The sequence below is a fragment of the Muscardinus avellanarius genome, assembly GCF_963383645.1.
Source record: "Muscardinus avellanarius genome assembly, chromosome: 1".
Lineage (NCBI taxonomy): Eukaryota > Metazoa > Chordata > Mammalia > Rodentia > Gliridae > Muscardinus > Muscardinus avellanarius.
The window spans coordinates 64265879-64291078 of record NC_137786.1 but is presented as its reverse complement, the minus strand read 5'-3'; the positions used below and the strand labels follow the sequence as shown (position 1 = coordinate 64291078).

The following is a 25200-nucleotide window of genomic DNA, read 5'->3' as shown; positions in this document are numbered from 1 at the left end:
ATAACCACCTATGGCCTCGATACCATCATCCCTAATTTACACATGAGCAGAGCGAGGTTCAGAGATTCTGACTGACCCAGTGGGGGCTCTGATTATATGTTGACATCTCTGCATTCCTCCTTGAAGCTCCCCAGCTTTGTAACATTCCAGGGGCCTCCCAGCCAAGGCTTCTCCCAGGTCACTCTGGCTCCTCCCAGTTTCCACGGGTGATGCCCAGGGAGCATGAAGATTACTGCTGTCTCTGGACCTGGGCACCTGGCAGAAGGGTGCCCTAGGAACCTGCACTATTTCTGGAGGGAGGGGTTAAGTCAGAAACTGAGATTCTCTGCAGAAATTCCTTGCTCTCTTCTCACACATGGCCTGGCTAATGAGCCGCACATTAGGGTCACCACACACTCGGCTAGATTCTTGGAGCAAAAAACATTTTTAGTTTACAAAGTAGTTTTCAAGTTTTATTGCTCCAATTTTTTTTAAATTAATTTTTGCCATCATTTATAATCCAGACTTGCTTTATTTCTATAAAATAATCCCATTCAATGAAGACCATATTTATCAAACTGTTGCACAGCAGAGAAAGGAAGATGAAAGAAATAATATGTGAGGAAGTACCCTGAGTGCTTAGAAGAAATTGTGCAGGGGTTCCAGCTTTGAGGGCCCTCTCCTCACTGGAAGAGACATTCTTCCTGCATTTCTATCACACCTTCACCTACTCAGATAAAGTGGAGACCACTAGGGGAAGAGTTGGGGCAGGGAGAAGCAAACTACCAGTGGATATTAAACTGATGAGTAAGAAGAATGGAAAAACATTAATTGTCAAAAAACTAAGCCTACTCATCCAAACCACTATTAAGTCCCCAATACACTGATAAACTAAAAAACACACAGCAACTCTCTGGGTAGAACCCTGATCAAAGATAGGCACAATATTGCAGCAGAGATTGGGAGATAGGTTCTCATGAAGGATGAAATGTCCTTTCAAAAAACCATCAACTCTGGTATCATCATGATAAGCCCTATCTAGATTCACTTGAGATCCAAAATGAACTATCCTGCTGGCTTCTTTTGCAAACATTAGAGATCTTTCACTTCATTATGATGTTATTAAGGAAGCCATTTAGGAATGGGACATAGAACTCTCAGGAAGAAAAGCACTGGGGAGGGTGCGTGGATTGGACTCGCTGGCTCCACCCACCTTTCCCTTCTTGATGCACGTATTGATGGTATCCAGAAGGTCTGCCCGGTTCTTGTCGCTCTTAGGCAGGTCGGCAAGTTCTTTCCCCAGGAGCTCCCCTTTGTGATAGCCCATCATCCTTTCAAAGGCTGGGTTGACATACTGTTAACAGGAGGGAGTACAGATCAGTGTGTCCATAGGGAGACACTGAAACACAGGAGTATCAAGCAAGAAGGTCCTTGGACAACTGTTCTCTAACAAAGATGCCACTAGGCCCTTTCTTCCCCAACTCCCTTTAGATACTGGGCTTGGAGAAGGCAAGAGGAGAGGAGCCCCACAGTGCACTTGGAGGTCAGCAGACTTAGAACTTTCCAAAATCTTGTTGGGGTCCCAGAATTTAGGTCCATTGCCTTGGCTGACTTATGGCTCCTGTTCTCAGCCATTGATTTCTTTCTGAGAAGCACAGGCACCAGAAGAGAAAATGAGTGGAGAGGCCATGAGAACAGAATGTGGAGGGATGCGAGCGCACTGCACCTGGGCACAGATTTCTCTGGACACAATTTCCATCCATCTGCTGCTTCAGAAATGTTCTCACCAACTTCAATCACTCTTGCCCTCCATGAGGATAAAAGCGGTCATGAGCTGAGTGGTGCAGGGACACTAGGGGCATTATTATCTTGGGAACCTGGCTTCTATTCACCCCAGAAGTTGAAGAGATTGGGAGGATGCTTTAGCCATCAGGCCCTAGGGGTGTCGTTGAAGAAGGGGCTGTGACATTGTGTTCATGGGTTTCTAGACTTCTCCTGGCCCCATCACTAACACAGGACAGGTCATCACTGTAAGCTTGGTGAACTCCTAAGTGGTGGACCACTTTGCTCCTCCTGGGCCATTCCTCATGTGCTCTGCTGCCTATCATGTCCTTCCTCATCTTTGCCTCACCAGTCCCCACACTGGACATTTTCCTTGATCTCTGCTTGGTCTGAGCTGTGGCTAATCCTAAGAGCTACCAATGACTCCTGTGCAGGCCTCTGGTGTCATAATTACGCTGAATTTAAACTTCAGTGTATATTCTCTCCTACTGGATATTGACCAAGGCTATTCTGAGTTACCCTGGCATACTCAGGATTGTTTAGAAAATATCTGGTGAGTACATATATTAGAGAATATTTCTTTCCTTATTTGTTGGTTGTCATTTCATTCATTTTCATGCATGTGTGTTCTGCTTTCCCCACTAGGTTGTAAAATAGGGGAGAAATCATGACCCTTTTTGCACACCAAGGATCCAGTAACCTCAGGAAGCAGGTCCTCTAGGACATGACTCTGGGACCAAGGCACCCAAGTTCAAATCCTGGCTCTGCCAGTTACTAGCTACATTACCTTGAAGAAATCACTTAACTCCTCTGTTACTCCATTTCCTCATCTGTAAAATAGGTATAATAGTAGTATCTGCTTGGGTTTGTTTTAAGGAATAAAGGTGTATTTGTAAAATGCTTAGAACTGTTCCTGGAACGTGATAAGCACCCATCATAGAAGTGTTTTAAAGCAAATACAGATAGTTTAAATAGATGGAGGCAAAGAGGAAGGGGTAAATGGATAGAAAGATAGATAGACAGACAGATAATAGCTATTGTTCCAAAATTTTAACTGCTACTAACTGAGCACTGATGAGCTACATTCACAAAAAGGCACAAAATTATTCAGCTGGAGTGTCCTAATAAAGGTGCTGGTGTCAAGTAAGAACATATATGAAATATCCTGTCCATGATGACTCATCCTCAAATTCTATGGTGCAAGGGTCATTTTATCATTCCTTTCCATAAAACACCCTTGATTCAACTTATCCTTCCTTTCTTTTGCTTTGAGTTTTATATTCCAGATTGCTGATGTATATTTAAAAGTAACATGAGGACCAGGCATGCTGGTCCATGCCTATAATCCCACTACTTGGGAGACTAAGACAGGAGGATCGTAGGTGTTAAGGCCAGCCCCAGCAACTTAGTAAGACTCTCTTTCAAAATAAAAAATAAAAAGGCCTGGTGAAGTACCACAGAGGCAACAGTGCCCTGGGTTCACCATAAAGTCTTATTTCAGGATATAAGTTTCCCAGCTGGGCATGGTGGCGCACACTTGTAATCCCAGCATTCAGGAAGCTGAGACAGGAGAATCATGGTTTGCAGCCAGCCTCAGCTACTTAGGTCCTTTGCAACTCAATGAGACCCTGTTTCAAAATAAAGAACAACAACAAAAAAATAGGGCTGGGGATATAGCTCAGAGATAGAAAGCCCCTGGGTTCTATACCTAATACCGCAAAAAAAAATATATATATAGTTATAATATATATATAAAATATATATAATATATATAATATATAATATATAAATATAATAATATATAAATATATAATGTGTGTATATATATATATACATATATATATATATATATATAGTTTCCCTTTCAATGCAGAGACACTTCCTTCCTCTATCCCTCCTTCTTTATGGGCACCCACTGTCTGTATGCTTCTGTTTCTGTTCATGGTAGCAGCTAGGAGACGATTTATACCACAGTGTGACACCATCAACATACTACCTATCCCAAGAATACAAGTTTGCTCACTACCAATTGCCAGCTATAGAATGAAGGACTCGGTTCCCATTCCAATCACCAGTTAGGTTACAAGTGGGGAAGGTTAGTTAGAGGGAACCACAACTGGGACCACAATCCAACTCCCCACTATAAAATAAGCAAGTGTGCTTCACAAACAGAATCGACTGCTCAAGCCTGGACATAAGTGGGGAAATGTAGGATTTGTTCTTGGTCTCTAACAGAACTATATCTGGCCTTTTATGTGGTCCAGGAGGCAGAGCTGCATACTGGTGAGCCACTAACAGCCAGCAACTTGAAGAAGCTGCCGTATCCACTTAAAGGGGCAGAAAGAAAAGCAAATTCGAATACCCCAGCCAAACAGGAAACCAGGTAGGATATCTTTGGATTCAGAAAAATGTGGCTATGAATTTGGGTTTCCGTGCTTACTACTGGGACTTTCTTTGGATAAGTTCCCTGATCTTGCTGGGCCTGGGTCTTAGCATCCTTGTCTGTACTATAGGCAAGTATGTCTTTCATAGAGTTGTTGAATATAGATGAGATAACCTAATGAAAATGCTGACGACTGGGCCTAGGCACGGGGGCTACTGATGTCATAGATCTGGCATGAGAGCGAAGTGTGTCTGTGCCTGTGTGCACTCTGGGGGTTCGGGGAGATGGGGTGGGGAGGGGCTCCTGCCTGTGTCTCGGTATGTTGGCCACTGTCGCTGGTGCGCTACTGACCATGGCAAGGGCTCCTCATACCCAGCAACACTGCAAACCAGATGCAGACAGACCAGTACCAGCTAGTGGCACATCTACATTTCAGAGTATTTTTGAAGTGTAGATGTTTAAACTCTTCAACAATTATAACAAGGACACCTCATTTCAACCAAGGTTTGTTGTCTACTATACACGTTTCCTTAGGAAGATGGTATTAATAGGAGTGTTTTATAAATAAAATACTAAGGGCTGACAAATAAAAAAAAGTTCAGAGAACATTTCTATTATTATAAAACAAAAAATATTGTATTACAATTCAGCACTTATAAGCATTCATATTACAATTCTGATTTACTTCTCTGTAAATTTTGCCTTGAGAGACAGCCCAAAGAACTCACTCCATCTGTCAAAGGAATCACAGGTTCTGATCTGAAGCGATAGGTTTTTCGTTCTTTACTTAATATCTCATTAGCTTAAGTTTATTAGTATTGTTTGCAAACTTTGATTTTCTTTCCTTCAAAGAAAATGTGCAAATATATGAGACTTCTAGGAAAGTATTTTAAAAAGGACAGTTCAAATGGGAAAGGGTCTATTTCATGTCTAATGATATTAGTGTTTCTTTCCATACCTGAATCACGTGGTCATCGCTTGTTATTTCTATGGCTTCGTGACAGTGGTCTAATGCTGTAAACACTGAATTACAGGCCCTGAAAGATGCAAAAGATTAATGTTAGCTCTTTTATAAAAATATTTGCATCTTATCTATTCATTTAACAAAGTAAATAGATCCCAGATCATTAAGGACCATTTACTTTTTGTTACTGCTATGGTCTCTCCTCAAAATCCCAATGTTGGAATCTAATAAGAGGCGGGGCCTTTGGGACGTGATTAGGTCACAGGACCCTCTGTCATGAGTGGGACTGGTGCCTTATGAAGGAGGCTGGCGTGGGCTCCCTTATTCCTTCTACCACATGAAGACACAGAAGGTGTCTCTATGAGGAATGGGCCCTCACCAGACATAGAACCTGCTGCCACCTTGGTCTTGATCTCAGCCTCCCAAACGGTGAGCAATACATTTTTGTTATTTACAAATTAACTAGCTTTAGGTGTGTCCTTATAGATAGCAGCCAAAACAGACTAAGAGAGTTATTAATGTATTTTGAAAAGTGCAATCTTTCAAGCTAAATGCATAAACAATACATCTATCTGTATTTATGATTCTAAAGAACGAGAGTTCAGCAGTATCTGAGCAGACTATGTGTGTGTTGAATGAAACTTCAATACTAACACAAGAGAACAAAGATACAGAAGAGACTGTCATGTATGTCCCATGTGTCCTACAACAATGACATTCTATTTCCTTTACAGTTGTGGTCACGGAGAAGTCAAGTCCCCATCCATTGTTGAGAACCTAATTAGGTCCAAATTGGATCTGAGGAATTCTGGCCTTTTGAAAGAGACACAGAAACATTTCTTCCTTCTGTGATGTTATTTTGCTTCCATCCGCCGCCACTGGTATGATGAAGGAAAGGTAAGCACGACAGAACCCCCTGGCCTGGTACACTGCACCTACACAGCTCTCCTGGTATTGTTTGCTTTGATGACCTTCTGTGTATATCTGGGATATTTAAAACCAGGCAAGATTTGTGGTCATAATTTTAACTGGGCTCCAAACCTAAAACAACTCCAAATACAATAAGTTATTTCCTGCCAAACACATAAAGTATATAATTTGAGTTCTAGTTTCTATACTGATTGTCTAAAGAATCCCAGAGAAGTTTTTCTTATATATTACAATAGGAAAAAAGAAAAATGTTGACTTATTGGATTGATACTTTTTCTTATAAAACTCTTAAATAAACTGTGACAATGTTATTTCTCCCATTCATCAAGGCAGACTAACTTTGTCACCCTGTTTTGATCTGAAAAAGGCAGAAAGCACTGAATGAAATCTGACTCTACAGTGGGCATGGTGGCACACACCTCTAATCCTAGTACTTGGGAGGCGGAGACAGGAGGATCTCAGGATCAAAGCCAGCCTAAGCAACTTAGCAAGGCCCTCAGAAGCTTAGACTTCCTTTTTAAATATAAATAAAATAGGGCTGAGGTTATAGCTTAGTGGTAGAATGTCCCTGGGTTCAATGCCGAGTACCAAACAAACAAAAGAAAGAACTCTGACTTTGTATTTTCCAGTAATAGGATCTGGGGCAAATTCTTGTCATTGCTAGCCTTTGGTTTCCTTATCTATAGAATGAAAGATTAGATGTATTTCATAGAGTTTCATCAGAATCAGAACAGATCATTTATATTAGGCATTTCTCAAAGTGCTTGGGGCCATCCTGTGTAAGAATTCAATACATGAGAGCTGTTATTATTTGTAAGACCACAGAGTGATATTTCTTTGTTCTCTCAGGCATTCAAAAACCTTTGCTGAAAAGAAAAATGAATCACAACCTATCTTTTCCCATGAGCTTACCTGAAATGTCAAAACAAGACCTGAATTCAATAAGCACAAGGTAACATGTGTGTGGAGTGGAGGATTGTGGTCCCCTGACAGATGAGGTTTTACAGCTGCAGAGGTGAGGACATCAGCGTGTGAGGATAAGCAAACCAAGCTACTACGATATGGAGGGGGCGGGGGAGGAGAGGCCCGCCACACTGGGCTGAAAATCCTGAGTGCTGCAGAACATCTCCTTTCTTCAGTTGCACCAGTCCAGCTAATTTGAACTCTTTACTGTTTTATTACCATTACTGCATTTGGAAACACAGTCATCTGAAGTAAGAAAAAAGGACAGGAGAATGCTTCAGAGTGCTACAAATGCTGTAATTGCATGGACTTTTGAGAGGCAAGAAGATCCAGCCTTGGAAGTCATTTCTAGCACCTGGTCTAGAACTGGGCTTTGGACCAGGACTGCAGGAAACCATCTCTGGATAGTAACTACCTTTCAGAGGCTACACAGGGAGAAACATATTCTGCTTTGTCTGCTTGGAGAGCCAGATAATTGTGTTCTAATTAACACATTTTATCAAGTGATAAATTCCTCCCTTGCTTAAGTATTTTCTTTAAGGTCTCTGTGTCTCAGCTAAGTATGTAAACAGGTACTTCAGGCTATTAGCCTTTTGCCAATTTGAGAGGTGGCTTTTATACAAAATCTCAAATCTAACTCCCAGAACTGATCTATTAAACATTCCTTTTACGAATATCCACAGAACATAAAATCTTCAATAGGTATAAAAACTCAAATGGGACACAGCAAATTCTCGCACTGACAGTAATGAGAAAGGACCAAGAGAGACTGTGTGTTACTCCCCCGCCCCGCCCCGCCCCATGATGACAAACAGGACCAGACTTCAATGTTTATTTGGGCTTTCAACCTCTTTGGTTGATGGCTCTATTTAAATAAACCTGTGGCAAAATGGGGTAATCAATTTGAGTCATGTTCCTGGAGTTTGAGAACTTAATTGCTCTATTAATTATTCATACTCTTCAAGCAGAAGAACCTTAGCCTTATTAATTTTCTGTTCTTGAGAACAATATAACTGCATCTCAAATGTCTTTATTTTATTTTCTATCTTTCAGGTTATGAAGTTGGAAAATTGGAAAAACAAACAGTGAAAAGAACAAGCCTAAGAAGTATGTTCAGTGTTAACTATTATCCCCGTACTTTCTTTTATTTATTATTTTACTTAATTTTTTTTATATTGGGGATAAAACCCAGGGGCAGTCTATCTCTGAGCTATACCCCTAGCTCTTTTTAAGTTGCAGAGGTTCTTGCTACATTGCTAAGGCTGATCTTAAACCTGTGTTCCTCTGTCTCCGTCTCCCAAGTACTGGAATTACAGGCATGTGCCACCACACCTGGCACCTTTATTTCTTTTAAAAATTTTAAGTACTGAAAGTTGAACACAGAAGCACTCATACTACTAAACTACATCCACAGACCTTTTTATTTTTATTTTATTTTGAGATAGGGATCCCTAAGTTTCCTAGGCTAACTCAAATTTGGGATCCTCTTGCCTTAGCCTCTTGAGTAGCTGGGATTATAGGTATGGGTCATCATGCCCAGTTTCCTTTGCACCTTCTTGAGAGCCTTGAAAGCCAGAGGGGAAAGGCAAATAAATATTATAGGGCTATGAGTAGAAAGTCCATACGCGTAGAGCTGGGGTGGAGTACAAAGGGACCAGACTGATGAGCGGAGTGTCCATTTCTGCTCCAGCACTGCCACCCACACACTGGCTGGCTGTGATCATGTCAAGAGCCCCCCAGTTCTCAGTGTTTCCCTCTGACACTTGTGACTGGATGATGTGTGACCACCTGTGTCCCTTCAAAAGGTTCTCTATCTGGCCTCTACCAACACACACACACACACACACACACACACACACACACACACACACGTCTCCTAGAATAAGGGGAGGCCTGGGAAATGGGGTGGCCTGAAAGGAAAATATTCTGAACACAAGTCCACATCCTAGCAGGGGTTTAGAATGAGTGGGAAGGAGAAAGGGAAGGGGATCAAGGGCTTGCTACTGTTGGCTCTTGTTCCTGGATACAGAAGGAGCTGGTTGTTTTAAGTGTTCACACCTCTTTCTACTCCTGTACTCTGATAGATGTCACACAGAGCCCATGCGAGGATAAGGCACTCTACAAACATCTGTTAATACTGAGGGGTGTAGTTTTCCACTAAGTACAGAGTTTTCCCCATCTGAAACTCTGTGTGTGTGTGTGTGTGTGTGTGTGTGTGTGTGTGTGTGTTTGTGTGTTTCTCCAGGGATTGAACTCAGGAATATTCTACCTCTAAGCTATACCCCCAGCCCTGTTTTATTTTTTTATTTTGAAACAGGGTCTCACTAAGTAGCTGAGGGCCTCATTAAATTGCTGAGGCCAGTCTCAAACCTGATATCTTCCTGTCTCAGGCTTCCAAGGATTGAGATTACATGTGCCACCATGCCTGGCTAGAAGCTTTGATTATTTCTAAAGTAGAAGATTACTACTGTCTTATGATTTAGAGTAATATAAACATGATGGCTTGGGTGCAACTCCTTGATTAAAAGAATAACTACAACTACATTATTATAAGCTAATCACCTGGGACTCTTGATAAGTAGCTAAATTATTTTCTTGACCTATCATGAAATAGGTTGTTTTATTATAAAGAGTCACAAGAACATGAGAAGAGACAATGGTCACCATTTAGCTCTGATTACCCTAGACACTGCATTTCATGAACCCTTCTGTTCAGCAGAGTAATCCATCAAACACATAAAATGTGCTTTATGTCCTACATCTTCCAAAAAGTTATTCTACATAAAGGAAATTTAAGAAACATATTTTGTTTGATCAGATCAACTTGCGTGATCTTTTTTCCCCCCTGGTTAACATGTGCATCATACGTGAAGTTCTGGACAGAAGTGTCCACATGTAACATTCACCATCACCCTGCCTCACACACTGTGTCCTTGCAGAATGACAGTTGTGTTACATATTTAGCTGCAGCTGGGGGCGGAATTGTAGGGAAAAGTATTACATAATTAGACTATAATTATTCAGGCATTGTATAATAAAGAGCTCATTTCCCAGTCTGTAACAAATGACATCGTCATTTGCCTGCCTGCCTCAGGGTGCAGGTAGAGGCTCTGGATGTCCTCGGATGCCCTAAAGAGCTAGAGGGAGGTCGTGGTGAGGGTCACTCGCTGTCTCTCATCTGCTGGGCCGGATTTGGTAGATCTGGGTAAGGTCAAACCTTGCACGTGTGCATGCACGCACCAACACCAAAAGAACTTAGGCAAGGCTGAAGCAAAACCAGCCAAGAGGCAACAGACTCAGCTGGTATAGGAGAAAGCGGATCTGAGCGCCGAGCAAGCCTCCTGCTTCTGGCTACTGCCTTCCTGGGCCTACTCCAATCACCATCTTCACACTGATTTTTATTAAAAACTTAAACCTTTCACGAGGACCTTGCCAATAGGCCAAACTCTTACAACCAATTGAAGGAAATAAGGGATGAGATGCTGTCATAGTGATGTGGTGTTAGAGGTGCTCAGAGTTTTGAATCTGGTGAGACCTTGAGAATTTTTCAGCACCGGGGAGCTAAGAAGACTTCATCAGCACAATAGCAAGAAGCCTTTTCTTATGCCTTTGCATTGAGTAGGAAGGTTATTTCACACGGCCAGGGCTGCTGTGTCCTGCTTGTCATGGGCAAGGTGCCCCTTGACATTACCACCCGGTGCTTGATGCACACAGAAGAATCTGTATCAGGACCCTGACTGGCACCTAACATGGGGCCTCACATTTAATGTTGCCCCTGAAAACAGAAATGCTTATTTAAAATAAAACGAGGGAACATCCTGTCAAAGCAAGAAAGTGTTGGGTTGTTCAGCTTTTAATTGTAGGTAATACACAGTTAAAGAATTAAGTCACAACAAAATCACTCTTTCTAATTTTATTTATTGTAAAAGCATCTAAAATAAAAGCACTCAGACTTTCCCTCCCCAATTAAAGCTATAGAGAACCCCAGGAATACAAATAATCAATGTACATTATTAAGTTACTAAAGATGATGTGCTTTTTTAGAAAAATACTATGAAATTCCCTGAAGTTAGCTAATAAACATACAGATAAAAAGAAACCAAGGAATTTAGCATACTTAAACATTCAGAAAGTCCTTGGTAATATTTTTCATCAAAGGCTTTGAAATATCAAAATTCCCCAAATATTTGAATTCCCACTGGTCAATGTTCTTTTTTAACAGTATTCCATCTAAGAAAAGTATTTATCCTCACACGTTATTTCTTAGAGCTCTCTGTTCACCAAAAAGCAAGTTTTTAGTCCAGGATACACCCAGAGGAAACTTGCTTCTATTGGTTTATGCCAACCCATTTTGCTTCCGAGGACAGAGGAGAGTTATATTTAAAAAGCATTTTTTAGCGCCGGGCGTGGTGGCACACGCTTGTAATCCCGGCGCTTGGGAGGCAGAGACAGGAGGATCACGCAGGTTCGAAGCCAGCCGCGCTGGCTTAAGAGACCCTGTTTCCAAAAATAAAATAGGTCTGGGAGTGTAGCCCGTAAGTAGAAGGGTTTCCAGGAACCCCAGTACCACCAAAAAAAAAAAAAAAAAAAAAAAAAAAAGAAGAAGAAGAAGAAGAAGAAGAAAAGAAAAGAAAAAGTGTTTTGTCATCTTTGAGCACAAAATAAGCAATCGGACTAGAAGCATAATCGTCACAAGGGCTAGGGATGTGGCTCAGTTGTAGAACACTTACCCAACATGTGTGAGGCCCTGGGTTTAATCCCCAGTGCCACACATACAAAAAAGTTATCATCATTCCAAGAAAATGCCACCTTATTAATTTTGCAATGGGCATGAAACTGCCAGTGACTCTCACTTGTCCAGAGAAGCCCTGCGGGGACTTTCCTGTAGAATGCCAGGAAGCAGGTGGGGACTGGCCCTTCTAGGAGGCCATCTGTGGAGAAGAGCCTCCTGTCCCTGCTCTGGTAGCTTGAGAGCCCAATAAAGAAATCCAGGCCCTGAGGGCAAGGCAGAGCAGATCCTGAGTGAAACCAGGAAACATGGATCCTGGCAAGTCCAAGGGCGCCCAGAAGCAGAACATGCCACCACCCAGTGCCTGCCAGCAATAACACAAGAGACTCCCACCGAGGCACCGAGCACCAGTGAGAGGCCTTGAAACACGCTATAGCTATAAAGAAACCCAAGATCCATTCTTTGAAGACACTTTGTGCATACTAAGGCCACAGACGGATTTCATGGAATTGCTATTGTGGCTACATGACCAAGCATTATGGTTGGCGTAATAAACACACCTGTTAGCTTTTCCCCCAATCCTACTGGGATTCAGTAGGAGTTCATAAATGTTGAAGACATGAGGTAGAAAGTAACTCTCAAAGGGTATTCTTGCTTTCAGCATAAATATGCAAAAATTAAACAGAACTTTTCTTAGGCTGTAATTTTTAAACTACTGTAAATAGTGGAAAATACTGTCAAAAGACAAAAAATGCTTCCAATTTCTTTTACTACACAAAGAGGCCCCCAGTTTAAATACTGCTGTTGGCCAGTTTACTGGTTTCAAAATTCCTGGAATGAACACAGCTATAAACCTGTGACCATCAGCCTGTTGACAAATAAAATTTTCCAAAGAATTATTAACCCCGTAGTACCTTCCATCTCATGTTGCTACGTACCGTAATTTGAACTGTGAGCGAACTTCCCCGTGTTCTATTTGAATCAGTTCATTATAGCAAGCAATTATGCTGCTATTCTCCATAAATCTCTGAAAAGAAAGCAAAGATAATACATAAGACATCCCCAATTATTTCTTAGAGAGTCAAATAGAAAAACTTAATAGTTAATTCCTACCCCAGGTAACTGTTACGTAAGACATCTAGTATGTAGGATGAGAGGAAATAGAGAAGTTGTCAAGGAGTTTGAAATGCTTGTTTAAATGTATGAGAAACAGAGCGGGTAATACTTAACACTTAGCTCTCTTTATGACAAAAGTGGGATAAACTTCATTAAAAATAGTCGCAGAAAAATAAACACACCAGGGCACAGAAGGCCTCCGCAACAGTATTATTTTGGCTTCACGTTGTACTAATAAATATCATCTAAAACCCAGTATTCAACATGTTCAGTGCACGCCAGATTATCAATGATCTCTTTTGAAGGGAGGGGCTGTTCTTTGCCTCTTTCCTAATCTCCCGAATGCCCAATGCAGAGCTCATTTAAAAAGCAGTGAGATGAACAGCAAAACACAAACAGCCCAACAAAAAATTGGGCCAAGGACTTGGGTAGAAATTTATCCAAAGAAAATCAACTTCATCAGGCATTAAAGAAATGCAAATCAGAAGCACAATGAGAATTGGGGCACAGTGGTTCACACCCAAATACCAGCTCCTTGGCAGGCTAAGGCAGGAGAATCACAAGTTCAAGGCCAGCACACGGGAATGTAGCCAGACCCTTTTTCAAAAAAGGGGGGAGGGGGCCGGGGACATAACTCAGTGACACAGTGCTTCTGAGTTCAATCCTCAGGACCACAATAATTAAAAAAATAAAGCATAATAAGATGTTATACTAGCACGGGTATAACAATCATAAAGAGCAAATAAGCGTTGGTTAAGATGTAAAGAATTGAAACCCTTGTACATTGCTAGTAGGGATGTAAAAGGGTTTGGGATTCCAAACTATTTTAAGCATAGAATTACCATATAACCCAGGAATTTCATGTCTAGGTATATATCCAAAGGAACTTAAAATGGGTACATAAACAAGTACTTGTACAAGCAAGTCCACAGCAATATTACTTACAATAGACAAAGGTAGAAATAGCCCAAATTCATCAACAGATAAATACATAAACAAATTTTATGTCTCATTCCAGTGACTTGGGGAGCTGAGGCAGGAGGACAATTTCAAGTCCAGCTTGGGTGATTTAGTGAGACCTTGTCTAAAACAACAACAACAACAACCATATATATATATATATATATATGTATATATATATATATATATGTGTGTGTGTGTGTGTGTGTGTGTGTGTATATTTATATGGAGTGTAGCTCAGTGGTAGAGTGCTTGCACGGTAAAAAACAAAAACAAATTTATATATATATATATATATATATATATATATATATTATTCAGTCATAAAATAGGAATTAAATAATGATAATGTTCCGGGCGTGGTGGTGCATGCATGTAATCCCAGCATTTGGTAGGCTGAGACAGGAGGATCCTGGTTTAAGGACAGCCTCAGCTACTACTTAGTGAGGCCCTTTGTAACTCAGTGAAATCCTGTTTCAAAATTAAGTACAAACCAAGCATGGTGGCATATGCTTGTAATCCCAGCATTTGGGAGGCTGAGCCAGAGGATCGGGGTTCACAGACAGCCTCAGCTACTTAGTGAGGTCCTCTGCAACTCAGTGAGACCTGGTTTCAAAATAAAGAATTAAAAAAACAAAAATAGCTCAGAGGTAGAATGCCCCTGGGTTCCATCCCCAGTCCCGAAAAAAAATAAAAAAAAATAAAATAAAGTACAAAAAATAGGGCTGGGGGTGTAGCTCAGAGGTCAAAAGGAACCTCCCAGTACCACATAAAAGAAATGATAATGCTACAACATATGTAACCCTCAAAAAAGTACTAAGTGAAAGAAGACAAACACATAAAGTGATATTATATGATTCTACTTACAGAGAATATCTGGAGCAGGTCAATCCATACAGTCTGAATACAGACTGGAGGCTGCCAGGGCTTGGGAGAGGAGGCTGGGAGTGACTGCTCAAGGAGAAGAGTTATCACTGGGGCTGACAAAAATGTTCTATAACTAGATAGAGGTGCCGATTGTACAGCATTGTGAAAGTACTAAATGTCACTGAGTTGTTCCCTTTCAGATGGTCAAAGAAGAAACTGAGTGAGTGAGTGAGTGAGCAGATATTTAGGCAAACGATCAAAACAAAGGAAATGCAAGAAACATTTCGCTCCTGACAGGGCTACTGCGGTCATACTAGGTCTTAGCTGCTGGAGCCCAGCACTCAAAGGTAAATCTTAAACCAGTGTTTATATACCATATCCCTCAGTGTAGGATATACAAAATTTAAGTATTTCTCTTATGAGAACACATCTATGATTAATGAGAAATGATTAAATAAAAATAGCAAGCAAAAACGGTAAGGGGACAGACGTAAGAACAATTCTACTTGAACTTAACTTTATAAAAAATATATGCAGAAGTCCATTTTTATTCAATACCTATTAAAAGCTCTTGGAACACCAGTGCTCCATGGAACAGTTTGGGAAATACTACTTTTGTAGACCCAATATAGAAGTCAAGATGCAATTTTTATCTTTGACTTACTCATGAATGTGAGCTCTGGCAAGTTATTTGGTTATTTTGAACCTGTTTCCTCCTCTGAAAAAATTGAGAAAATATTAAATCCCTCATATGTCAAGAAGGATTAAGTAAATCACCTGGAATTGGGGCTGATAAATAATAAATTGTAGCTCCCTTTTTTCTAATCCACAGGAATCCTCTCCATGGAAAACCATATTCTACAGCTGTGACCTAAGTAAGCCTAGCCCAGCACGATACTTTGCATGGAGTCAGAGCTCCATTAATGAGTACTGAGAAGAATAAGCATCATTTCTAATAGAAAAAGAGGCACACAAAGTAACATATGAGAACGGCTCCATCCCAAGATGCTAGTTTCTAAAAAGCTTGGTGTGGACTGAGCATCAATATAGTCAACCACATATACAGGGCTCCAAAGACTTTGAGGGGCACTAATGGGGGATATTTCGTGGTAAAGATTTATTCCTGGATCCCAACTCAAGAACCAGAAATTGGAGTGTTGGCCAGTTAGCTAGCGACACAAGGCTGAGTTTCAGCGGATGACTTAATACAATCAAAACAACTCAGTGAAGAAAAACAATCTCACAGAAGGCGAGAATGGCTGGCACATTTGGAAGGTGCTTGGGTAGAGTTGCCAATGACAAGATTGTCTCCAAGCAAAAAAAAAAAAGAACAGCCACCTGGAGATCCACTCTGCTGATCCCAAGTCACACAGTAACTCAGGGAAAGCCACTGGAGATGCCATGTGCTTCCCTTGGAGAAAGCTCCAATGACTAGGGGCATCCCAACCCAACTAGCAATGGCCTTGATCAGCTCAGACCCTGTACAGCACTCAAAACACCAGGTGGTCCCCAGCAAAGATCGGCTTTCATCCCCTCACCAAGGTTTTATTCACCATGGCTGACTGAAAAATCAACAACCCATGTGGACCCAGGGAAACGAAGCCTTCCCAAATAGCAAAAACAGGCTACAAAAATGTGTGAAAAGGAAGGTGAACTTCTGTTAAATGTTCTCATGGGTGTTTACACCTATAGAATGACAAGGTTTCTCCCAAGTGTTTTTGTGAGCAGATGTACCATTTCAGACCTTTAGTCAAGATGCTATTGGTCCAGCCAGGCACTGTGGCACATGCCTGTAATCCCAGTACTTGGCAGGCTGAGACAGGAGGACTACAGGTTCAAAGCAGCCTTAGCAATTTAACAAGACTCTCAGCAACCTAGTGAGACCCTGTTTAAAAAAAATGGGGGGGGGCCTGGAGGTATAGCTTGGAGGTAGAATGCTCCTGGGTTCAATCCCTAATAACACACACACACACACACACACACACTGATTCAAAGCTTCAAATGCACCAAACTTGAAACCAATTGGAGGGGAGATAGGAAGTATTGTTGAACTAAAAGCAGAATTCTAAAAGGCTACTCAACAGATCCATATGGGTCCTAATTCATAAAACTTACCACATGTCAAGCCCTTTCTCTAATCACTCCCTAGGTAAGGAGGAAAACCAGCTCTTGCCTTCCGAGGGGCCTGACTCACACTTGAAAAGGTCAGCGTTGGGAGAGGAGAGGGTGGAGCGGGGTGGCCAATATGACACCAAAGATTTATGAAAGCTGAGAATAATTTCAAGGGTTATTTTCAGAAAATGAATGAGGAAAGAAAATAGATTTCAACCACACTGTTTCTTTGCTGATTTTCCTCTGGCAACTTTCCATGCCCAAAATCCAAAGTGCTTTCTTCGGCATCCAGACAGAGTCACTGCGCAAAATGGCTTTCGGAACTGAATGCCAGCTAGCGTGAGAAGAGGCAGCAGTCTCAAAAAAGTGCTAGGAGCGTGGGGAACGTTGCTAAGCGGACATGTGCGCTCACTTCCGTGACGAGCTGTGAGTCACCACCGTGCCTCCGAGACTCCAGGTAGCGCTGCTACCCCCACACTGAAGCACACCAGAGCACAAAGAACTGCTTTGCAAAGGCAATTTCTGTGATTCTGAGGTCTGTAACCAGGAGGGCTTTGTTTTAGAGTTTGGGATAACAAAGCACCCTTACCTAAAGAACCTAAAGCAATTTTCATAATCCACAAGGCACAGGCAGTACCCTATTTTTGAAGGTGTGTATTATACGTACTCCTTGAAGTTAAGATTATTCCTCTCAAAAGACCTTGGGATATAGGGTAAGTCCAGTTATTTAGTCTGTTGGTAGATCGACTTGGAACAATCAAACTCAGCCTTAAAGTTGAATATCATCATGATTCAGGTAGTAGTCACTAAGAAATTTTCTTTGCTGATGTCTATAGTTCAAACTAGGAATTTACAGGATGCAACAGGTCATTTACTTGAGTTTAGAGTATCAGCAAAATTTGCAGAAGTCAACTGTGGATTCCTACCTTATTTTTGTCCAAAAGGAGACCTTTTATTATTAACAGAAGTAATAAGTATACTTGTTATAAAAATTCAAGCATAAAATATAAGATCCTCCATACCTCCTCTATAAAAACTTGTTTTATTTAACTAGGCTTGGTGGTATATGCCTGTAATTCCAGTGCTTGGGAGGCTAAGACAGAAGGATCACAGGTTCAAGGCCAGCCTCAGCAACTTAGCTAGATCCTGTTTCCAAATAAAAAGTAAAAGAGGGCTAGGGCTGTAGCTCAGAGGTAGAATGCCCCTGAGTTCAATACCCAATAACAATAAACAACAGCAATAAAAGAACTTGCTTTCTTTTAATATTATGAAATAAACTTTTAAACATCCATGCTTTTATTTTTCCCATTCTCCTTTCTTTATTTCAAATTAACTCCATCATTTTCTTTCCATTTGTATGCGCACACCTTTGCCTTCCATCAAATTTCTACCTTGAGATACCTGGCAAGCCTCATGATTTAGTTTGTGAATAAATGTCCTTGAAATAATCAATTTTACTCCTCAAGGTGGATATCAGTGTTTTTATATAGCTTTCATGCAAAGAATTTCCTTTCATTGGTGTTTATAGTGTCAACTAGAAATTCACAGGATGCAGCAGCCATCAGGGGCCTTGCTTATAGCATTAAGCTCTGGCCCGGCCGTGGTAAACATATGGCTCTAGGTACCTATTTGGTAGGGTCGCCTTTTCATAATCAATCACATAAACACTGAATCTGATTAACTGAACTGATTTACATCAGGTTACTTTGAGAGAAAGAAGCACAATGCTTGACTAGCAGTTGCTTGTTACGATGCCGAGAAGCCAGTTACTTCCTTCCCCTCACGGTACTAGGCTCATGGCCCGTAACTGTTGTCCTGGCTGTTTGCTTTGCTGCTGTGGGCAAGTCAGGGGTGGGTGGAGCTTCACCTGTACATACCCGGTTGAAACCTGCATGGAGAAGAGGAAGGACAGACACCTCTTCCTGGTCATCGGATCTGCAGCAAAACAGAAAATGTAGTCACTCGGTAGATACAAACTAGGATTTCTCACACTGAAACACAGAGAGAGAGCAGTGGCATGTGACTGGCATGTGCCCCAACAGTGCTCCTGCCGGGGTACGTCAGGAACACACATTCCGCATCTGCTTTCCAGATGCCAAGAGAACACAGAGAGTGGAGAAGGCTCCAGCCGTGTGCATGAGCGTGTCAACAGGTAAACGAGTGGCCTGTTCCAACTGCGGGCTTTGGGAGCGGAGCAAATGCATGGGAGTAGTCCCAGAAATGGGCACATCAGGTGTGCATTCTTCCTGACACTGCCATCCCCCAGCCTCTGGAAGCATGACTCATACCACAAAGCCTAGACAGATCCAACTCTCAGTGTGAGGCAGACACCTGGCATTACTGGCTACAGGACTCAAGCAAATAGAAAAGAAATATCAGGCCAGGTATTGTGGCACACGCTTGTAATCTCAGCATTTGGGAGGCTGAGACAGGATTGTGGTTTGAGGACAGCCTCAGCTACTTAGTGAGTTCCTTTGCAACTCAGTGAGACCCTGTTTCAAAATAAAGAATAAAAAATAGGGCTGGGGGTGTAGCTCGGAGGTAGAATGTCCCTGGGTTCCACCCTCAGTACCGCAAAAAAAAAAAAAAAAAAAAAGTAAAAAAATGTATCAGCAATAACACAGAGTTAAAAGGGAAGGAAACAAAGACTGATCGCTGTCACCCACTTTATGAGGCGGTTTCTTCTACTTAGCCTGTAGTTGGGTCTTGAGTACAAGGGGAGGTTGGGGGTTAATTTGTCATGAAGATATCCCATACTTGGCTAGCACTGTTGAGAGACAAACTATCTTTGAGACAGCCAGCAAGTGGCACGGGGTGCAACCCTGAAAATCTAGAAAGAAAAATGGGATAAAAAGGAATGAGTAGAAATGCCAGTAGAAGACAGGAAGAGAACATATTTATCTGTGGCACTGCCCATAGCTGATTCCTGCCCTACAAGGAAATTTTATCTTTCCTATTCCTTCTTTCCCTCAGAAACTTGAGGTTTGGCCTTCTGCAAGGGACAAATCAGGAGGGGTAAGAAAAGGGTTCCAAAGGTTTTAATAACATTCTATTTATTAATCTGGGCGGCACAGACATAGGTATTCACTTTATGACCATTCTCTCTATAAGAAGTATTTTATAATAGAAATATAAAAATAAAATAAAAATGAGGTAGCAAAATAAGTCATAGTAAATGGTCACTCATTTATGATCACTCTCTCTATATGAAGTATTTTATTTTATTTTATTTTATTTTATTTTATTTTATTTTATTTTGGTGGTACTGGGGTTCCTGGAAGCCCTTCTACCTCCGGGCTACACTCCCAGACCTATTTTTACATTTTATATTTGGAAACAGGGTCTCCTAAGCCAGCTCGCGCGGCTGGCTTCGAACCTGCGTGATCCTCCTGTCTCTGCCTCCCAAGCGCGGGGATGACAAGCGTGCGCCACCACGCCCGGCCTATATGAAGTATTTTATAATAAAATAGGTGAAATAGCATGACAGATAAGCCATAATAAACTATTACTTGTAAAGACTAGTAAACAATTTTGCTCAATGAAGAGAGAAAAACAAAGTGTTTCAGTTAGGCACGTAGCGCGCGCCAGTACTTGGGAGGCTGAGACAGAAGGATCGCAGGTTTGCGGCCAGCCTCAGCTACTTAGCGAGGCCCTCTGTAACTTAATGAGACCCTGTTTCAAAATAAAGAATAAAAATAGGGTGCAGCTTGGAGGTAGAATGCCCCTGGGTTCAATCCCCAGTACCAAACAAAAACTGCATTTTAACCTTGGGCACAAGAAATAAGCCAGGCCTGAGGAAATGCTGTGTGGCCTGATACATTTCTGGTATGAACCTACTGAGATCTCAGAGAGCCCAGAGGCAAATGGAAGAAAGAGGGAATTCAAGGAGCCTGACCTCATGAGTCAGTTCCCCCACCCATTCCCCACCAATGGGGACAATTCTTCACCTTCCTTGGACCACTATCCATGCCCAGTATCAAGTGAAGAGACTCAAGAAGTTAGCATGTAAATAGACCTCGGCCAGGGCAGGACTTTTGCCAGGACTTCCTGCTGCACCAATATGGCTGGCAGCACAGTATTTCTGTGTCTGGGGGAGCCCTACACTTTCTCGTCAGAGTAGCTGGCTTGTCAGTTCTTTCATTGCGGAATCTGTGCCAAATCCCACAGCGGAGCCATGTCTGACAGGTTCCAGCCCCTAATTAAGGTCTTATTCTCTCTGAAACTAATGGCAGCCATTAATTGACTATAACAGATTTTGTTACTTGCAAAGATTCTAAGCATTGTAGCTTGTACTAATAACTTTGTTCCCCCCTTCCTGCTGGCTCTTTCCTTTTGAGTGCTGGCCCTTTCAGACAATAAACACAGCAGAGAAGTTTCCCATCTCACACCTGTACCGGCAGCCCAAGCTCACTGCTTTCAACAGAAATCCTACCGTACTGCTTCCAGGCACAGAGCAGTCCTCACATAAACCCCTGATCCTTTCCTTGCCGTGGATATAGTGCCTCTTTGTTCTCAGGTTGTAATTTGTTTCTTCCTAAGTGAAAATTCAGCACCTTCCCATCTTTTTTCTCCAAAGAAAAAAGACTAACTGGGACAATGTTCTCTCTAGACTTCCTCCACCTCCTCTTCAGATTTTTCTACTCATTTCTGGCATATAATGATAATAAGTAAACGCCACCACACAAGGTGTATGAGAATGTGCTAACTGCAATAGGACAAAAAAACCTTAAATTTATTTTCAGAAACTTGTGAAATAAACAAAATCCCCAAAGCAAGTTCTAAAATTAGTATCTTCGAGCCTAAGGCAGGCCCATTGTATTGCTAGCACAAAAACTGGATTGCATCAGATATGTTTCAGAGTGAACAGTACTGCTCCCAGCTGGGAATTGGGGCTGGGGGAAGCTTACACTTGAGAGACCACGGCGAGGATCACTGTGTGCTCCGAGGGATTCGTGGCCCGGATCGACCTGCAGCGAGAAGGTTCCAAGTCAAACAAGGTGATCTGCGCTTCGTTACATCAAACGAATGTGGCGCTTCTTCACATCAAGAGTGGCCCCAAATCAAACGCTCCCTTAAAAAGGTCTCAGAACACATGAGAGACAACAAGGAGAGATGCCCTTGTGGATTAGGACAATCTCTTCATTTTATTTCATTTTTTAATTGTTTTAAGTCCTGGGCAGTTATCCAACAGGTCAAACTTGCCAATTTTCCACTTCAAATTTTGGCAAATTCCACTTAAATATCATGTGTCTTTTTTTTTTTTTAATTAAAATCCCACTCCAAAAAAAAAAATAAAAAACCCGGCAGTTGTATAATCCTTTAGTTATCAGTTTGTAGTTGGAGGGGAAACTAATTGGGCTGGATCTCCTTCCTTTTAGATAGTAAAGATAGTTCAAAACCTGATCCCGTAACAATAAGGACAGCGCTTGTTGGCAGGTGGATATTTGGAAACAGGTGGAAAGCCTAATAATAAAGATGGTTCAAAGAGCTACCCAAATTTTTCAGTTGTATTTATGTTTGTGCTTAAATATTTTAAGCAATTTGGTCATCAGCTGGGGCTGAGACATGTTGCAATATGGTAACTGTCACTGTATAATGATATTTATTGTATCACCTCTACATTGTTAGTGTACTTCTTAAGATTTAACAGAATCAAAATACATAAGGGTATAGAATTTTGAGGTCCATGAAGCTACGCTATGTCATAGCTCAGATGCTGGGCTATTCTGGTCGGAGGATCATGGTTTGGACAAAGTTATAATAAATGGTAGCAGGCCGGGCGTGGTGGCGCACGCTTGTAATCCCCACGCTTGGGAGGCAGAGACAGGAGGATCGCAGAGGTTCGAAGCCAGCCGCACTGGCTTAGGAGACCCTGTTTCCAAAAATAAAATAGGTCTGGGAGTGTAGCCCGGAGATAGACGGGCTTCCAGGAACCCCAGTACCACCAAAATAATAATAATAATAATAATAATAATAATAATAAATAATAATAAATGGTAGTACTCTTGAAATGTAGTGCAAATTGGTATGCTTGTTTTGACCTATCGTTTTGGTCTGGCCTCTGCTGATTTTGACATCTCTTGGAACAGAACCACCTTCTCCAAGGACAGAATCACCCCGACTCATTGTGAAACAGCATGTGTTTGTTTTTCTCTTTAGCAATGGGCATTTCTCCTTTTCTCCGTGTTTATGTGTTTGTGTCCCCTACTCCCTTCCGTTGTCCCCCAGGGACAGCAGGGATTGCCTCATTCTCTTCAAGGACAAAATTTCTCGATCTTTCTAAGAAAAAAAAAAGTACCTTCACCCTATGCTGCAATATGAGACCTCAATCTGCATGGGCAAGCAGGCCTAGGGGCCACACTCCTGGGAAGTGAAGTTATCCCTGTGGGTAAATGGTATTTGAACGAGCTCCATGGGAGAGGAAGCTTTAACTCACAGTGGGGCAGCAGGGCTAGGTCGCCCCTCCAGGGCTGGCGCAGACCACTTCCCATTCAGCCACTCGGTGAAACTATGCTTATGGGGTACTGAGGAGTCTCCCGGATACTCAGCACAAGCACCCTGTGGACAACGTGGCGTGTTTCCGAGGCATGGTCTGCTCTCCAGGGAAGCACTGTGTACTTCCCACCTTCGCCCTTCCTCTTCACCCCAGGGAAGCCGCCTGGGCCCAGGCTGGAACTCATTCTATGGGGCAGGTCTTAGGGCAAGAGGCTAAGGCCTGTAACACTGCTGGCTGGAGCACGCACTCTGGAGGCTTCCTTTGCGATCAGCTTCTATCTTCCAGGTTACTTCCTGCTGCTTACCTTTTTTACTTTTTATTTATTTTTTTTGGCACTGGGGATTGAAGCCAGGGGTGTTTTATCTCCAAGATCCAACCCTTAGCCTATTTTTCATTTTGAAACAGGGTCTTACTAAGTTGCTAAGGGTCTTGCTAAGTTGCTGAGGCTGTCATTGAATCTGCCATCCTCCTGTCTCAGAATCCCAAGTACTAGGATTACAGCCACGCACCACCACACCCCACGCCCACCTGCTTCCCTCCTCTCCTCATCCCTTTAAAGGTCTGTGGTCAGAGGGACTTAGACTTCTTCCTGGTTAAGATGATTTAGGGAGACCTAAGGATGGGTGGATTTGGGGCCCAATCATGTGTATGAGGTCAAGATCCAGTCTAGCTCAAAAACCTGAGATTGAGGGCCATGGATGATGATAAAGCATGCACATCTGCCAGGAGCATGTCCTCACTGACCTCCTCAGGGCAGGTTTGCTGGTGGTTAAGAATATGGAAATCTGGACACCCTCAACATGACCAGTAATGGTCAGCAAACACACAGGTACACACATCTGCCTTCTAAACTGGACAGGCTCCTCCATAGCCTTTTCTTTTCTTTTTCTTTTTCTTTTTTCTTTTTTTTTTTTTTTTTGAGGCTAAGAAGAGGCACATTGGTTAGGAAACAAAAGTATATCACTTTATGTCCCAAGGAAAATATAACACTTATCTGCTAAATGAGGTCTTTGCTTAAATTAAAATATTTCTTCCTATTAATTTTTTTTCATTCTCTGTCTGCAGATATATTCTTCTACAAAGCCATGTAAGAAAGGTAAGTGAAGGCCAGGAAAAAGTTGAAAAATTCATTACAAATGACTCAACCTATCCTGAAAATCATTTAGAAAATACATTCCTTAATAATGAAAATAGCAAATATATGTCTCTATGTAGACATATATAGTAATATATATTAATATATACTATATATATTTAGTAATATATTAATTATCTTACTAAATAGAAAAATATTTCCAAGAAGAAAGATAAGATTTGATACTATTAAACTATTTTAAAACTAGTTACTTAAAAAAATTCTTCTTTGGGAAAACGAAAATCACCAAAGAACAGTGAGGTAACGGCTGTGATAAGGAACTTCTCCTGATCCATTAATTTCTTGTCAGTGTACCAGAGGTTCTGAGAAGCCATTTCTCCACCTTTCTTTTCACTAATATTCAAGAAAATTCCAGCTCCATATGTAATTGGACTCTGTCCTGGTCTAGCATTTAATTAGTGACCTCTTCCCACCTGGCTTCAAAGCATTCCACTTCTGCTAAATGGTCCAGTTCATCTCGAGCTAGCTCCTAAGACTGAGCATTTATTTATGAACAGGCCTGTGTTTGCTCCCCAGAGTGTAAGCATTTCTGTAAACAAGCAGGGCACCGGCTCCTGGAAGACTTTCTGCTGTTGCAAAGTGGCTGCCTTCCCTCTGTGTCTGGGAAGCCTGCTGCAGGCTCACCCATCTGTGTCAGGCACAGGAAAATTTACATTTCACACATTTCTGATGTTCATTTTGGGACCGAATAATGAGTTTTAAAATATCTGCTTTAAAACCAAGCCGTATCTGTGCAGTACAAACTGTGTGAATTTTAACTTTT

The 25200-nt window shown here is 41.7% G+C and overlaps 1 protein-coding gene across 11 annotated transcripts in view; it reads right to left on the bottom strand.

Moving 5' to 3' along the window:
- PDE8B (phosphodiesterase 8B) overlaps positions 1–25200 on the bottom strand; it is a gene marked incomplete at both ends in the record, with an annotated part of 235127 nt that overhangs the window by 61348 nt on the left and 148579 nt on the right. For 8 of the 11 annotated variants that reach the window (XM_080704433.1, XM_080704430.1, XM_080704440.1 and 5 more), the window contains 5 exons: positions 1193–1333; positions 5103–5181; positions 12669–12757; positions 18663–18720; positions 21693–21752. In XM_080704433.1, the coding sequence (XP_080560559.1) occupies positions 1193–1333; positions 5103–5181; positions 12669–12757; positions 18663–18720; positions 21693–21752 (427 nt within the window). The remainder of the gene's footprint in view (positions 1–1192; positions 1334–5102; positions 5182–12668; positions 12758–18662; positions 18721–21692; positions 21753–25200) is intronic. The other 3 variants (XM_080704437.1, XM_080704431.1, XM_080704432.1) reach the window with 1 other exon arrangement.